We start from the raw sequence: 17,729 nt of genomic DNA, 5'->3' as shown, positions 1-17,729 counted from the left end.
AAATTCAAGTCTCCTCTGTGGCTTTTTTTTGGTAACATTTGCATAGCAGCAATCATATATACAGTCATAATACAATACAAAATGTTATAAGGCAACCGCACGGTATTTAGCTATAATTTTACAAGCAGTACACAGTGATTCCTAACAACATAGCAACGGAATATACTTTTTTCAAAAGTGGGCTGCAGTTGTATTTGTAATGCCGATTTCAACTTTACACGTCCATAGATCAAATCTTGAAAATGATATACTTTTGTACAATTTCCACAAAACTGAAACAGCATGCAACAAATGTAAATCTGTTTACGTGATGTCTGGTATAGAACTGATTATTTTCACTGACCAATTCATAGCTAGAATATTCTTAAAATCAATACAATAACGACAACAAAGAAGTGTCCATTTCTCACATGAATGATTTTTTGGAGGAAAGCACAAAAAAGTTAATGTTTTCAACCACTCGTATGTACATACAGGAATAGAGAATTATTTCACATTTTCATTTTAAGAAAAGTTGCAGTGGTCTGTAAACTGGTCTGCAAAATTATTTTTGGATCACAGGAAAAGTAGACTTCCCTTCCAACTTTTCAGCTAATTTGTGATTGGATGAATAGAAATGTCTTTAGGTATTATGATTGGTCAAGAGTTTTCCAGCCCGACTGAGATTGGCTGGACTGGAAAGTACTGGTTTCCTGATTGGTCAACAGCTTGTCAACCCTGCTTTGTGATTGGCTAAAATGGAAAGTCTCAGAAACTGGTTTACTGATTGGTCAACACTTTGACAACCTTCCTGTGATTGGCTGGTTCAGGAGGTTTAAAATGGAAAGTCTCCGAAGATGGTCTCCTGATTGGTCAACACTTTGCCAACCTTCCTGTGATTGGCTGATTCAGGAGGTTTTGCTCAGCTCCTTCTCTGATTTGCTGCGGACGGGGATGCGGCTGCCTTTGATTGGCTTATTGGGAGAGATGGACCTCGACCGGAGAGGGCTCTTGGTCGGAGAGAAGGATGACCTTGAACGTGCTCTGCGGGCCGCCAAGGTCAAATCCTCCTGAAGAGGAAACAAGTATTTATGATCATGGTAAAAATCAAAACCTTCAAAACTATAAAAACTAAATATTTTCCCTTGTATCCCAATTCTGTTGATTTTAGAAGCACCTATTTCATGCAGCAAATTTCCCTAAACCTTCCTCCATACACCAGAACTTCACATGAGTCATGACTCACACACCAGCCATCCAAGGTCCTGGATTGGGTTGCTGGGAATACTGTCGTCACACTAGTTGGGTTTCCTGCTTAATAGGATACAGGTCTGTTTTGTCAAATTCCTAATCTACATTGTATGAAATGTTACATTTTAAGATATTTTAGAGAAAGCTACAAGAATTAGGGACCTGCATGCATTCAGTCTTCAGTTCAGGATACATTAAAGCTACTAATAAGGTAACATAGTTGAAGATTTACCTGTGTCCTGTCACTTAGTAGGCAACAAGCAACAAAAGTGGTTAAAATGAATGTTAGTAAAACACACATCTACAAAAACAGTATATTTTCATCAAATCAGAGTACTGTATGACACACAAATTCAATATTTAACTGTAATAATCTAAATCTCTGCTATTTATCAAAGTGTTAGTAACATAAGAAAGAGAAAACTCACCACTGATGTTGACAAGGGGCTTGACTTGTCTTTCCTTGGTGATGTTTTGAACAGAACTGGTCGGGGAATGGCAGTGGGGGACTGGAGTGACGGAGTGTCGTCCTTTTCAGATCCCACTGACCGAGTCCTTTCCCTCGACAATGTCCCACTGGCACTAGCTCCCTTGTCAGAGCCAGAAGCGCCTTTTTCTTCTCCTTCTGACAGAGACCTGTCTCTTAAAGACGTTTGTAGCTTCACAGGGCGTCTTGTAGACCCTGTGGCGGCCTCTTTCACAGGATTTAATGGTGAAGATTCCTCCGCGGACTTGTTGGTAATCTGAAGGGAAGAGCTTGGTGATACTCCAACACTCAGTCTAGGTAAGCCTAGTTGTTGTGTCTGGCTTTGTGCGCTCTCTGGCTTCTGAGGCACAGAGGTGACATCTTTTGTAGCTGCCTGCACCTTCTCTGTTTGTAAGGTTGGCTCAGACTTGCTTACATTTGTAGACTCAAGCAAATCAACTGGTTGTTGCGGTTTTGCTGTTTGAAGTGATGTTTCACTTGGACAAGCTGCCGTGGTTGAGTCACTGAGTTCCATTGGCTGTTTATCTTGTGGCCTCTCCATAGGTTTGTCAACTTTCTCTTCTTGCAAAGATTTTTCTGACACCTGGTCAGAGCTGTCTTCTGAGATTTTCCTGGCTGTTCCAATGTTTTGCTGCACAGGACTCTCTAACAGAGAAGGGCTCGCAATACCCGAATCCTGGAAGGAACTGTCTGAGGTAGGCTTTCCAAGGTGATCCTTTGAAGATGCAGATTTTCTCAGAGATGACTGCAAGATGCTGTGAAGTGGAGGTGGCTGACTTTCTTGAGTGGGCTGCTGTTCACTGTCTTGGTCACTATGGTTACTGCTTGTTCCTTGTAAGTCTGATGAGTCTCCTTGCAAACTTGTTTCGGGAGAAGTCTTATCCTCTTTCTTCAGTGTCTCCTTGACTGCTTCAATCGAGCTACTCAGGGAATCACTCAGCTGTACTAAATCTGAGTCTAACTGTGAAGAATCAGGTGAAGTCGAACGTCGAGCTATGTTTGCCTGAAAGAAACCTACTGCTGGCGAATCAGGGGCTGATGTCTGTTTGGGAGAAGCAGGCAAACTCTTCTGCAGCTCTTGTATTGAGGAATCCAGTGAGTCCTCGATCTGCACCAAGTGAAGTTTTATAGGATCCAACTCCTCAACAGGAGTGCTACGGTTGCTGTCCTGGTCATCTTCTGCCTTGATCGCCTGCAGGAGTTTCTGTACCACATCGACTTGTTGCGAAGGTCTTCTCTCCTCAACGATCTCTATATCAATACTTTCCTGCCTCACAGGGTGGTACCCAAGACCTTCCTGTGTCTGCTCATCCGCAGATTCAGTCATCTTTGACTCAGGCTGTTCTTTGCTGTTTGTTTTGTCTCCACTTTGTGAAATGTTTGTTTCTTGTGGCTTCAAACCTGAAGAAGTCTTTTCACCACTTACATGTAAGTCTTTAAGATTCTCTGCTTCTGGAACTGCATCCGTCTTTCCTTCATCCGCTGAAGGCACTTTCTGACCGGTCGACAGATTCTCCTTAACCTCCTCCACGGTTCTGCTGAGCTCGGACTCAGAGTCGGAGCTGCTGCTGTCAGTCATGGAGGTTGCTATGGCGATCTGAGCCACCACAGGGTTCGAGTCCAGAGACTCTCCGGCCCTCGAAACCGCCCGGACAGAGATTCTGTCAGGTAAAAGTTAGACATTGTGTGTTCTTTCTTTGAAATGTGGACAATAATGGAAGAGTTTTCACACACCAGCACTTAAGATGGATACAAGAGTAAGAGAACTATGCATGTCTTTATGGAAATAGGATTGTTTCACAACATGCAACACCACTTTAAACTTTGAACAGAAGTATATTAGCTTAGATTACTTGGCAACAGAGAAATTACAGGGCGAAACTTCAACAACACAGGGAAGCTTTACCAGTTGTAGTAGAAGGCAGGACAGTGATTAATTCTTAAACATAGTTGAAAGCACACACTTAGAGAACAAAAGAATCCCCCCCCCCAAAATAAGACTGCTAGAGGCCTTATTCTGATGATTTTTATAACTCAGATCAGTTATTATTCCTATATTCTAAGCTCTTTGTTACCAGAGGACACTGACTAAGGGTTAGGTGGAGATCATCATTAGTAACAATCATTATCAACATGCTTGAATTATATCCACTTGCCACTGAATTATGCTATGTCTGATTTTTTTTTACTTGACCTATGATAACAATGGCTCATCAATGATTTACCCACATATTCATTACAAGACTTTTTCCTTGACTAGTTACTGAGATACACAAGTATCCTCTTGAAACAGTTGTGATTTTGACCAGTATCTGAAGAAGATTGTCAACCAATCTGACACAACATGACTAGAAGAGGATTGGTCCTGCAAAAAGGTGCCAAAGGAAGATGACAAGCCTTTCAGCAAAGCGGTAGAAACAAAAACAAAACAAGCTTGAGACAGAAGGCAAAGATTCCCCTACCTGTAGGTTTCCTGTGGGTCTAACCCCTCGATCAGAGCACGAGTCTTCTTACCATCAACCTGAAGAGGAACAATGAGAATTAAATAATTGGACTTAAAAATCCACTAAATTGGTAAACATCATGCGGGATAAAGTTAAATCAGTAGAAGTGAAACCAGCTGGCAATTGCTACGACTTAATGTTGTTGTTTTCCTTATACAATGTAGACCATTTTCTACCAAGAGCAGTATCTTTTGTGACCGACACATTTCATTCCCACCTGTAATTTTATGACTTAGGCACACACACACACATACAATATATAGTGGTAATAGTAGTATCCAGTATTTGATTGTACTGCTGTGGGTTCCCTGACACAGGTAGGCAGCAGTTGGCTTGATCAGGTTGTCTTAATAATTATCATGCTTCCAGCTTTTGTACATGAAGAAATTGTGAATCTATAGATTTCCTACCGTGCCACTCAGTGTGGAGTCCACAAATATCCTGTACTCTGTAACCGTCTCCAGACTGCCGGGGACTCGCGACGGTTGCCAGGCGATGATGATGCCCGATTCTCCGCTCTTCTGGATCCGTAAGGCACGAGGGGGGGTGGGGAAGCCGGGGGGAGGGGGTGGGGAAGCCATCACCATGCTTCCAATCTAAGGGGGTGGACAGCAAGTCAAGTCAAGTCAAGGTTTATCCCACAACATTTGTAAAACAGGTACAATGTAAGGCAAAATTAGGTATATTGTGTAAGACAACTAGCTATATAGTATAATTGATCTAAGAACATAACAATAGATGTAGGTTTAAGGCTATGCAATATTCGAAGAAACACAATCATGACCGATAATTATTGCACAATTACTGCCCCCTAGTGCCTGAGGAAGGTACTGCAGCTAACAGCATTCTTATTTAGTTGACAGTTCTATCAATTTCAAAAAGTTCGCTCCAGAGAAGCATTGTACTTGAGTGATAGCAGGGGTTTAGCCAGCGTCCGTTTTTCCGTCAATTGACGGAAATTTGCTGCGTCTGACGGAAAAATTTTAAAACCAATCCGTCAACCTTGACGGACAAAAATCCTTGGTGGAAGCTACAGGCGGCTTGGGGACGCCGTCCACGGCCGTAAAAGCCACACACTGTTTGTTTTGCTATTGTTATGATTGTTGACAATGTGTGTCGGCGCCCTTTCGCATACGATAATCTCATTAAAACCCGTTTTTCAAGGTCTCAGTTCAGTCCTTCTAATCAATTTTCGCGGTTTTCGCGACAATTGTAATTGGCTGACGGAAAAAAAATTCGAGCTGGCTAAAGCCCTGAGTGATAGAATAATTACTGATGCTTCCATGGGTCTGCACTGTTAATTGTGCAACACAGCAAAATAGCACCAGACTTGTACAAAGGATCTAATTGAAATTTTACAAGAAAGTAGGTCAATAGATTTGTCTAATCATGGTGTCTTCTTGCACATGATTCAATGGGACTGTAATGTTAATTGCTATAAATCAAAACAACACCTCATACCTGACATTCCAAAGCACATGAGGCAATTGTGCTAAAACACATTGTCCTTAAATGACCTACCTCAACCAGACACAAGAGTGCAGGAGAAGCTACAAACATTTTTAGAGCAGCTACATCTCAGTTAAACATTTGGATTTGTTTCAATTTAAATTTGCATTTCTGTGTTTTGGCTGAGGTAAACATGGGATCAGAATATTGATTAAAACGGAGCTGGGCTGAAAGTTCAGTGAAAGCTTCCCCGAATCCACAGTATCAAGGCATTCTGTATTTTCTGGGCAGTGACTTAGCCATTGACCTGATCTGACATTCTGAATATCAGGCAAGAGAACTTTTGAGGACAAGGTCCTTCAAAAACCTTTGCAACTTGTAATTACATCTGTTAAAGGAATACAAAGAACTCACTGGGCATGTCATTAGCTGAAGAACGTTTTAGCTAATTGTTTGAGCATCTGTTTAGTTTATATGGTTAATATGTTGTTCTTTTGGATTTTTAAACCGTCTCTTTCAGGCTGCTGCTTGTATCACTAGAAAGTAAACAATGCATCAAAAAGATTTGCACAGAGAATACACTGTGCACTCCAATGCTGATCTGCTGTAACGATACACAATCACTCCACCCTAATGTCAGCTAGGTACAGTGATGTGGAATAGATTAAAACCAAAGTTGAGAATGGCACCTACAGTTGGAGTATTCAGAAACATGTATGGACAGAACACTATTGAATGTGGAACGATTTTACATTGACTGTTGATTATTGTTTTTACAGAAATGACTACAGAGTATTGAATGCATTGTTATGTCAACAAGATCCCTGATCTCCTCATTTGAAGTTTTTAGAAAATGGCCAAGGCCAAAGAGCATAATAGATAAAAGTTGAAAAATGCATTGCTAATACAGATAATATAAATGCACCAATTGTGACAAAGCACTCTGATTGTCCAGTTCCATGGCTGGTGTTTTACAAGCTGATTCAGAAATAACATGCCCTCATTGGCTACTTCCATGGTTCATGTCTTACCTGATTGGCTGGTCACAGGCTGGTCCCCATTGGTCAGGATATAAGTGCTCTGATTGGCCAGTTCCATGGCTGCTGTTTTACTACCTGAAATAAAGTGTTCTCATTGGCTACTTCCATGGTTTATGTCTTACCTGATTGGCTGGTGAAGCTGTCACAGGCTGGTCTCCATCGGTTGGGATAAAAGTGCTCTGATTGGCCAGTTCCATGGCTGCTAGTTGAATCCCTCTATCTTCACTTGGTACTGAAGGAACCTTTGTCTCGTCTTCTTCCTTGTCTTGTTCCTTAAAGACATGGTCAGACAGAGCAAGCAGAGCCTCTTGGAGTCTTAGAACCTGCCAACAAGACAAAGACATATATATCTAAGATGTATATCATACAGTATACATACTATACTCAGTTAAATTGAGTTATAGATATTGCACTGTGCTTTTGAACTTTGTAATCTGTTGTTGCTTTTACTCAAGATGACTGTTACATAATTGCTTCTCATGGCATTGCAACATTGCTGTAAACAAAGAACTGTACAGTCAAACCTGGCCAATCAACCACCTGGCGTAGCAAACCACCTCCTGTCATAAGCCTGATTAATACAGCCTCCATAGTTAAGAATAACCCTCCTCTCACCAATCATTTTCCCTTTGTCCCTTGAATGCTTGTCAAGACCAGGTTTGACTATAGCAATCGTGTTTTCAGGGCTTGAAATACTACCTGCAAATGCAGTTTATTACAGGGAAAAGTTAGGCTGTGCAGGTATTTCTGATGTCTACCTGCACCTTACCTGGACCAGATTTTTGAGACTTGTAATTCTTTACCCTATACATGAGAAATGACCCAGCTGATTACGTTGGGGAAAGCAATGTTGATCACTGATAGTCTGTAATTATTGTGTGTACATCAACATGTAATCTTTTCAGTTTTTCTTAACTACTTTGTTAATAAACAAGTGTATAAAGTATGTTCAAAAGGCTGTTTTATCCACTTTGGTGGTATATTTGAAGGTGCAGGTAACATTTCTCTGGTGCAGGTAATTTCAAAAGTTACCTAAACCAGTGCAGGTAGACAGAAAAAAGTATTTTAAGCCCTGGTTTTAGAAAGAAACAACTCACCTGTCTCTGTAAATCAGCACACCTGTTTTCCAGCTGCCTCTCTTTGTCAGTCTGCAGCGGACTTCCTGCAAACTTCTCGCCAGGTCCAACTTCTCCCAACCTTACTTTCTCTTTCACTGACTCAGCTTTCCCTTCTCCCACCTCCGCAGTTTCTGCCTGGGAAGACTCGGAGGAGCTACTGGCTGTTTTTTCTGGTTGTTCTGAGTTTTCTTTCTCGATGGATTTTCTCAGCGTCCGCTTGACGTCTTCTTCCTTCTTCAGTTGCTCTTCTCGCCACTGTTGAAGGCTTTGGACCTAAAAGGGACATTGCAACAAATAAAGGATCATTCACACACTTCTAACTCATAGGCTAGTCTGAACTTCATAATAGACAAACCAAAGAAATGACAAAGAACCAACACTGGTCATTTAAAATCTGTAAAGGAACTGGTAATTTGGAAAATCTAAGTTCAATGTCATATATTATTTTCACTTCAAAAGTTTTGACACGTGTAGATGGAGTTGTCTGCTTTATATAAGGAAAGCAAATATGAAATATAACTTATCATAAGCCAAATTCATAGTTTTGGTAAAATACCCATTGTTTTCATAGTCACTGACAAAAGATAGAGAATGCTTATCTGAAACATTTACAAAACTTATCCAGTTAGGCTAACGTCACATTTCCAAACCAGGGCCCGGCCGGGCTGTTTGTGGAAACAAAATATAGAAATGTATAAAGATTTACACAAATAATGCCCACAACTAATCCTTTATCTCTTGTGTAGTTTGGCGTCTTTTATACTATACTATTCCTTCCAGAAAGCTGCCCGGCTGGGCCCTGTTTGGAAATGTGACGTAGTCGTTACTTGAATAATCTCCAAGCAGATTTACCAGGGGCATATAAGATAGCATCAAAGCTGGCTAAGGAGTGAGTATAGCCGGCCAAAGGGAGTCACATATTTTATGCTACTGTAGGATCTGTTTGGAGATTATTACTAAGTTTTGTATTGTATAGCACTTTTTCCCCACCTGCATCCAGAGATACTTAATAGCCTCCATCTGCAGCTGCCGCACCTGCCTCTCCTGTTCGTACTGCTGCTTGCACCTGTTACAACAACACAACATCAGCCAAACAGCAAAGACAGATGGCAGTGGAAAACTTCATCCTACCTTTAACATACCACTGACTCTCCACACTGTTGTTTACACCTACATGTAATAATGTCCTTACATCAGTAGAAGGTTACTGATACAAAAAAAAAAAAAAAAAAAAACACTTTCAGGTCTTCAGGTCGACGACCTCCACACTGTCATTCTGGACAAAAAAAAACTTGGTGTCACCTCTCATAAGACGAACTGGAGTAGAACTAGTACTTTTCTCTGATACTCAAGGAACAAATGATTTATTCTGGCACATTTTCTGAATAAAAGAACTTGTTCCTTTCAACAGATGGGTAGAGATACGATGCTATGTATCATGAACCACAAGTGACATGCATCTGTGAACAAATTGGTATCAAGGCTTGTGGTTGGAACACTGCTGACTGATAAATGTAGATCCATTGGGAGTTGCACTTACTTGTCCAGCTCAGTCCCCAGCCTCCTGACGTGGTCCTCAGCCCTCTTCGCCCGGATCTGGCTCCGTACCTTCCCCACCCGCGGGCTGTTCTGTCTGGTGTACACCCCCCTCCACCAGGACTACACAGGACACAGACATAATATCTTTAAACATTTAACAATGTAAACCTCCTACTTCGTTACCAAGAACAGTTTTCGTAAAATAGGTAAAGATAAACGTCCAAGAAAATAGTAAACTCCTTCTCATCTACAGCAGCTTTTGCAACATAAACTAACATCTATTAGTATAAGTACCTAAAAACAAAACTCACAAGATTTGTGAAAATAAAAGAAAATATCATCTTTTATGAGGGACTTTCTGTACAGATTTAGTTTGTAAATAAAAAAAAAACTGCAAGTCACTACTCTTTCAAAGCTTTTTATGTTGGCAATGTTGGATTTGAATTTGTGCTGATTTCACAGAGCTTTTGATATCAGGCATGGTTTCCATGGTAACATCTCACCTGGATTTGAGTGGCAGCTTTCGTCTGTTTGACCTCCTGGTCGGTGATCTTCTTGATCTGGTCGTAGCTGATCTCAAAACTGGATGAACTCTTCAGCTCTCCCTCCAGCTGTGCCCACTTGGGAAGCTCGCTTTTCTTCCCGAGCATCGGGCTGAGATCTTCTACACCTCGTCTTTCTCCCTCAGGCTGTGTTGATGCCTTTTTAATTCTCTTTCCTGAGACGATATCCTTGACATGAGACAGTTCTTTAGCAGGGAAGGATTCGCCTGGTTTTATGTTCTCAGAGTCGCTGTCAGTGCTGGGTTTGCGGTCGTAAGGAAACATCCTCTTCTTGCTGACATTTTTGGGACTGATAGGACTCTTGCCGGGACTCTTAACTTTCGGTCTGTGTTTCACGGGCACAGGGGATTGAACTTTTGTGGCAGGGGGACTGTTCATTGTCGGTTTCACTGTGGGTGCGTGTCCAACAGGTCTGGCATCATAGTTGGCATATGCTGAGGTATCGGGATTTTGGACCAGCTGTGGCTTTGGTGATCTGAAGGCACTCCTTCCTGAGCTTGGATCTTGGATAGAAAATGGTTTGTCTTTTGCTGGAGAGTCGGTGGACGCTGGAACGTTTTTCGGTGTGCCCACAGCCTGAGCATCGTACGCATCATACCTTGACTGTCTCGCTGTGGGCGAGGCATGCTGGGATAGCCTCTCATCTTTACCTGTCCTGTACCTGTCAGGTGAGCTTCTTAGTCCTGCCGCAGGTCTGGAGTCAGGTGTGTCGTACCGCAGGACTCTTGAAGAAGGAGAGAGGTGAGGAGACGTCTCTCTTTTCTGTCCTTCAGGCCTCGCATCGTACCTTTCATACCTTCTCTCTTTTGTCCTTGGCGATGACCTTGGAGATGCTCCAAGGTAATTAGCAGGGACCCTCTCATAATGCCTTGCTTCTGGCATCCCATAATGCTCTTGTTGAGCAACGCCATCATCGTTTTCATAATCCCTCAGCGGACTCTTCCCATGGTACATTGCGTAATTACTGGCGTAACTTTTGGTCGGACTTCTTGGGCTCTGACGAATGGGGGATTCCACAGCAGACACGGAGCGCTGGTATTTCGCACGGTGGATCTCCATGATGTCGGCGAATGAAAGCTCATCCTCTGGTGGAGCGGTCAAAGGTCGATGGTCAGGGGTCACGGGAATGTAGTAGGAGTCAGAGGTTAGCTGGCTGCTGTTCAGGTCAGGAGCTAGATGGTTGGAAAAAGTTTCAATATTTTAAATATTTGTAGTAATTGCAAATTCATGTATATCTGTGAGGACTTGACTTCACAGCAGGAAGATAAAGTAGATTTTTGCAGCATTTTAAATTTGTAGCCTTAACAATTCTGTAGTACAGTAGGAATACATTGGAAACAAGGCTTATTCACTGTGTCATGAAATTGCCATATGAACAGCCATGAAGTAATATAACATAACCATCTGCCAATGAAGGTTGTGTGTTACTTCGAAGGGTTGTTAAATCAATCATACAGATAAAGATGCTGGTATGCTTACACAGAAGGGTATTTATACTGGCTATACAGATTCAAGTGCTGGTATGTAATGCTGAAGGGTAGTTATACAGGTATACAAACTCAGACACTTGTTACCTACCAGCTTCAATATCCTGAACCCTGATGTCTCCGTTGATGGCACCATTTTGCCTGTACAGCTGTGCTGCCCCTCGGCTGGACAGCATGCTGCTGTAACTCTCCCACGCTGTCCTCGGCTGACCTGGGCTCAGCTCTCGTCTGGGTGGAGATCTAAAGAGCAAACAGTTACTGTAAATGCAGAAATGTTCGCGGTGGATTAACGTTCGCGGTTTTCGCGGTGACCACTTCACCGCGAACTTAAAACCACCACGAGCATTTTTCTATTATGGTATTAGACTGCAGTCTATGGTGTTACCACGAAATTAAAACCACCGCGAAAAGTCCCTTTTCCCGATACCGCGAAATTAAATCCCCGCGAACTTAAATGCATTTACAGTATTCATGGATTATCAAATTTATTGATTTACTTTAGCATGGAAGTTCACCTGTGTTGGTGGAATACATTATAGAAAGATGCAAACACCTTACATCAAACACACCAACACCCTCCTGCAAAAATGGTATGTTCCTGACGTCACTGCTGGAGATAGAAAGGTAATTCATTCTGTGAACAAGGTTGATTGAGTTCATCCAAAAATTTAGAGGGGTAAGTCCCTAAAGTGTTTAATTTTAGTGTTGGATGTAAAGTATTAGCATTTTTCTATAATGATTGATTGACTGTAAATTTGGAAATGTTTGAGATGGTTTTATTTTTGTGGTTTTCATGGTGGCCTCTCCACCACCAGCAATGAACGGTACCGAGTATGCATTTCTAATGCAGGGCTCAAAATACTTTTTTCTGCATACCTGCAGAATAACATTGAATATTACCTGCACCAGACATATTTTACCTGCACAACTCTGAATTTGGAAGTATGGATCATACTAAAATTGTCCAGGAACCATTGCTATTTTTTCTCATGACATTTATGTATAAAACCCAGTACATGGACCAGTGCAGGTAGACACCAGAAATACCCGCACAGCTCCAATTTTACCTGCACTAACCTGCATATAATATTATGCAGGTGGTATTTTGGGCGGCTGATTTGGTGATTACAGGTTTGCGACAGCGAAACCTATTTTGGTTTCCTAAAAGGCAAATTACCGTGAGGAAAACATCCTGCATTTTCTCGAAAATGCTGCTTTCTAGTTTTTACAAACTTTTCTATGATGTCATATTTGTAGATGCTTTGATTTGATTGGTCCCTACTGTTGCCATGCCTACATAACATTTGTTAGACCAACACAACAGCTATTATGTAGAACCTGCAGCCCTCTTAATTGGTTTTTCTCTTTTTCATAAGAAATATTCCCTCATTGCCGGTCTTGTTGACAGGTGGCATGGTCGGAATCTAAGGGGTGACGTTAGTGAAGCTGCCAGCAAATGAATCTATTTAAATTTGTTGTGCAGCAACAGTAATATGCTGCTTTCAAAGGGACATTGAAGAATTTTATGTTTGAATGCTCAATGTGATTCCTAGCTTCCACCCATAGATGTCCCTGCAATGCAGTTTGCAACAGGTTACTATCAAACACATCGTGTTTGTGCAATGTTAGGTTGCAGCAGCACAAGGTGGGCAAAACTGAATTAAACTAATAGAATTAAACAGGGCCTCCTATGTAGTCAGGGAAGCAAACATATACTCGTTGTATACATGTACATATTTAAAAATAAGGCCATTCTGATTTGAAATCATGAATAATATGCTATTAGATCCCATTGATGCGAGCGTGCAAATAAAAAGAAAGTTTTGCCTAAAAACTACGTTGCCTTCATTATGAAATCTAATTGGCTACGAAGGTTGAACAAATGAGTGAACACTCAAGAGTATGGTATACTGAACAATAGTCTTTATTCATAGTCATATTCAAGGTAGCAGAAATATTACATTTTATTATACAAAATTAATGCAAACAATTTACAGTGCATTGTTTTACAATGTCTTTGACACTGTTGGATTGTAGACCTCATTTTCCATCATTGACACCACAAATAAACCATGTAATACATAACAGTACTTGCCATTGTTGTAGTGCTGTTGCAGATTAAACACTCATAGTATGTACAGTTTGTTCAGCGGTTCCAAGTCAGTGCGTTTCAGTCTATTTCCACTATGGCAAGATCTTCGCCTCCTAGCCCTCTGCGCGAATTCTCTGGCCCGGCCGTTCCGAGGACATTAGAAATGATGTCGTGTTGGTTTCCCACTTGAGGCTGACCATCTGGAGCCAGACCTGGTGCGTTTTGTCCCTCTCCATGTGCAGAACCTTGCTGTAGATGTGGGGGACCTGTTCCAGCTTGGTCTCCCTGTGGGTCCACACGGTTTCCCCGTATCACTGTGACAAGTGTCTGATGGATGCCTGTCATTTTTTGCCAGATTGCATCTCTTAACTCCTCCGTGCGGAAGAGCGTTGCGATGGGGTTAACGAGAGAGTTCAGAGAAAAGAACGAAAATACCATTTCTCCACCAATCCATGGAGTGCACATACCTGGGTGGCTAGCGCACACTGCTGTCAACAGGAGGGGTAACAGCCAAAAGACCCAAGCCACAACTACATAAATCATCACAGTCCTGGACTTGTACACCCTTGCTTCATATTTCCTCTGTGCCTCTTCTTGTGCAGCATTGTTTGGCTGAACACCCCCCTCCATGTTTTGTACAGGACCATTTTCTCCTGGTGCCCCCGGGGGGACCCCTGCCTGTTCAAGCCTTCTCTTTTCACGTTGTCTGATTGCTACATACACACTTATATTTGTGAATAACATGACCATGCACATCAAGAACAGGAAACATGCACCCATGATGGTATAGGCTCGGGGAAAGTAATAAGGGCAGGTACCAGTGGTCAGGGTCCCCATATGGAGACAGTTCCAGCCCATACTGGGGGCGAAGGCAAACAAGCAGAAAACAATCCACATAACAGTCATCGCTACACCTGCACGCATGTTGGCACTGTGAGCATGGGTGTAGAAGTATATAGGATACTTTACACCAACATAGTTATTTACAGACAAGAGAGACAGGGCTGATGCCGAAGTAAACTGACTAAATGTGATGAAGTTTATATAAGTCACTGAAAAGTCATACATTTGATTGTGTCCAACATGGCCTACTGTGCGATATAGGAGTCCAATGCCTGCAAAAACATCTGACAATGCCAGGGTCGCCAGGAAGAAGTAGAGGGCTTTGCGCAGTTCTTTTGTACCAATGATTCCCAAGATTATAACAGCATTGGCGATGATTTCCATTAGTCCTGTCAGGAAAAAGACAATGTCAGTCCCTGTTCCCAGCTTCACAAGGTCCTTGTGCATGGAGCAGGCTTCGTCGACTTGTGCGATGGATGCGGTATTGTTCTCTAGATGCCACTTGTAGCAGGAGAGTAAGGTTGCAAACTCAGGAGCAGATGTCTCCTCAGCGAGCATCCATGGGTCAGAGCTGATGTTGAACATGGTGGAGCTGATTCAGTCTACAGTCTGAGGCAGGTTGTGAGATTACTGATTTGTGGATGACTCTCTAGATTCAGTTTGTGGCCGGATTGGAAGGCAGGAGTGATGCTGCGTCCGCACCTGATCGTTACGTGTTTGATTCTGCGTGAGAGCGCGGAACATCACGACAGCGCTTGCTCAGTGACTCTTACGTGGGCCGTTACCATGTTACCATATATATTTATGCAAGCCTTGAAAACGACTAGTAGTTACCATGCTGAGGGATGCCAATTGCTTTGAATCTTTTCTCTCTTTTCAACGAAATATGCCTGCACTGCCAACCATGTGGCATGCAGATAGCAAATATGAAAAGAATGATTAAATACTGTCTTGTCATACGTCATTTGTGTCAGTTGGAATCATTAATATCTCTTAGATGTCACATCCTTGGATGTACAGACACAACTTTCCAATATTTCAAATCAGAAGTTTTAAAGCTGTAAAAATAATGTAAAAATTGCTTAATTAGCAAGTTGCATATTTGCAGAGGTTGGATGCCTCAGTGGACTATTTCGTGGTGTTATTTGGCTAACAAGCCTTAATACAATATTATATTACCACATGTGAAGATAGGTTCTTTCTTTCCAATTTGCAGATTAAACATATTGTTTTTGCTGGTGTGTCTTTTTTTCCTCAAGACATCTTCTTCTATGGCGACCCAATCAGAGATTTGAACTGTCAGTGACATCAGCATATTCCATGCAGCTGTTACAGCAAATATTTACAATCACCAGTTTGTGATAGCAAAACCTGTATTCATTTGCAGGGCTCGAAATCCTTTTTTCTGCATACCTGCACTGGTGTAGGTAACATTGAATATTACCTGCACCAGACATATTTTACCTGCACTACTCTGATTTTAGGAAGTATGGATCATACCAAAATTGTTCAGGAACTATTGCTATTTTTTCTCTTTTATACTTTGTAGGTGGTGACAGTCAGCTATTAACAATCCACATACACCTTCATCATATGACTTTTATGTATTAAAGTTAAAACCCAGTACATGGACCAGTGCAGGTTTCTTGCAGGTAGACACCATAAATACCTGCACAGCTCCAATTTTACCTGCACTAACATGCATATGCAGGTGAAATTTCGAGCCCTGTAATGTATTACAATGTACAACACAATTGTTTCTGCCACCACAAAATAAAAAACACCCCAAGAACATGATTTACATAAAAAACATAATATACATAATTTTAAAGTAATTTTACAGCAATGAGAAATTTAAAATAACCTCACCTTGTTTTAGCAGTGGGAGACCTTGACCTGGGAGGGGAGTACAGACTGTACCCAGCACCTGGCCTCTCTGGAAAATAATTTCACATGATGAGTGTTCTTCAAGTCAACAAAATGTTGCAAAAACTACAGAACTACAAGAGACTATGAACTCTAAGTCAGAATTCCTGATTAAGATATGCATCTTACACTACAGTTACTGTTAAGTAGTGCCTTTGAAACAGCCATTGCAAATACTGTCAATGCAGAAATGTTTGTGGTTGTTCTATGTTTGCCATTTTTGCGTTGCCAATTCACCGCGACCTTAAAACCACCGCGAATATTTTTCCATCACATTACGTGACTACAGAAGATGGAGCTACTGCGAACTAAAAAATACCGTTAACACTCCATTTTCCTGCTACCGCAAATATAAATCCTGCGAGTCAAATGCATTTACAGTTTCTGTTCTTCCTGTCCTTGGTGCTGATTGGATTGCTTTCACTGTTAAAACAATTACCATAGTTTAATCAGCTCTAGAATTAACTTTGAACTTCATGTCAGAACTGTATTTATCATTTTTTCCTGATTAAAATATGCATTGTACAGTTACTGTTAAGTATTGCCTTTTAAACAGCCATTGAAATATCCACCGTTCCTGTCCTTGGTGCTGATTGGGTTGCTTTCACTGTTAACAAAATTATCGTAGTTTCATGTTTTCATATTTCTTACGTGTGACAAAATAAAAACAAACCAGGTGATTGTGGTGATGTCCTTGGCCTCCCCTGACCCCTAGGAGGACTCTGGTTGGCTGGTTGTGCCCTCTGACCCCTAGGAGAGCTCTGATTGGCCGGCCGTGCAGGCTGAGACTGTGGCCTGAGCTGCGGGTGCTGCAGCTGGTGCTGGTGCAGCTGCTGCTTGGATAAAACCTTCTGCAGCTTGCTGTCATCATACAGGAACTGGGCAGGGAAAACATCAGTATTTAAAGTTTGTATACAGCACTTCTTATGAAGATTGGATTCAAGAATAAATGTTGTAATCCAACATTATGTTGAAGAATGGCATGTAAATGATTAAACAGGCATTAGTGTAAAGTAGAACCAGTAGTATTAACCTGATGAAAGTGACAGACAGTTACCGAAATGTTGGTTCTTCTAAATACAAGACTGAAGAACTTTGTTATCAAGCCCTTTGGCAGTCTGTTGTCATCCAACATAAAATATGCGTATCATATCAGAAAAAATACTACAGTACTAGGGTTACTATCTTACAACACTGACACTTGCAAAGCTCATGTCGTCACAGCACATCTCTTGCTTGTTTGGCGTGTAGGGATAAGAAGTAAAGAGAAGTTACCTGTGACTGAGCACTGGGAGGACACACTGTGGACAGGTACTCTGCTAACTCTGCCTGCTGGCCTGGCTGGAAGTGTCTGCCCCTCCCCTGGCTGTACAGCCACTCTGCTTTCAGACTACGGAGAGTAAGGACAGTTGTCAACATATATTGTCTGCTTTCAGACTACAAGATAGAGG

The 17,729-nt window shown here is 41.7% G+C and overlaps 2 protein-coding genes across 3 annotated transcripts in view; both read right to left on the bottom strand.

Annotated features, from left to right (window-relative positions):
* Positions 1–346: 346 nt before the first annotated feature.
* LOC118422597 lies at positions 347–11,097 on the bottom strand. Of its 2 annotated transcripts, none has more exons than XM_035830238.1 (9): positions 9,871–11,097; positions 9,369–9,487; positions 8,819–8,894; positions 7,808–8,101; positions 6,833–7,033; positions 4,632–4,817; positions 4,180–4,238; positions 1,659–3,378; positions 347–1,049 (listed from the first exon to the last, which is right to left on the bottom strand). In XM_035830238.1, exons 1-9 carry the CDS (start codon positions 10,987–10,989, stop codon positions 888–890), a joined length of 3,936 nt encoding a protein of 1,311 aa, XP_035686131.1. In that variant the 5' UTR covers positions 10,990–11,097; the 3' UTR covers positions 347–887. The 2 variants fall into 2 exon arrangements, with proteins under 2 accessions (XP_035686131.1, XP_035686132.1); XM_035830239.1 differs by lacking the exon at positions 347–1,049 and adding an exon at positions 1,232–1,290.
* A 403-nt stretch (positions 11,098–11,500) lies between these two features.
* LOC118422292 (centrosomal protein of 97 kDa-like) overlaps positions 11,501–17,729 on the bottom strand; it is a 25,826-nt gene continuing 19,597 nt past the window's right edge. Inside the window, exons 8-11 of the mRNA XM_035829811.1 lie at positions 17,554–17,668; positions 16,952–17,156; positions 16,222–16,288; positions 11,501–11,657 (exon numbers count right to left, since the gene is read on the bottom strand). Coding sequence (XP_035685704.1) covers positions 11,501–11,657; positions 16,222–16,288; positions 16,952–17,156; positions 17,554–17,668 — 544 coding nt within the window. The remainder of the gene's footprint in view (positions 11,658–16,221; positions 16,289–16,951; positions 17,157–17,553; positions 17,669–17,729) is intronic.

This window comes from Branchiostoma floridae, chromosome 9 (genome assembly GCF_000003815.2).
Source record: "Branchiostoma floridae strain S238N-H82 chromosome 9, Bfl_VNyyK, whole genome shotgun sequence".
Classification (NCBI taxonomy): Eukaryota; Metazoa; Chordata; class Leptocardii; order Amphioxiformes; family Branchiostomatidae; genus Branchiostoma; species Branchiostoma floridae.
This window is presented reverse-complemented; position numbering and strand designations above follow the sequence as displayed.

What these genes read in the sequence shown, in the direction of transcription:
- LOC118422597 (XM_035830238.1), bottom strand. Translation starts at nt 10,989, where the DNA reads ATGGAGATCCACCGTGCGAAATACCAGCGCTCCGTGTCTGCTGTGGAA. An exon ending in GTGCTGATTTACAGAGACAG is followed by an intron (nt 7,034 to 7,807) that starts GTGAGTTGTTTC and finishes TCTTGTTGGCAG; the next exon opens with GTTCTAAGACTCCAAGAGGC. An exon ending in GCCCCTTGTCAACATCAGTG is followed by an intron (nt 1,050 to 1,658) that starts GTGAGTTTTCTC and finishes TTTCCTCTTCAG; the next exon opens with GAGGATTTGACCTTGGCGGC.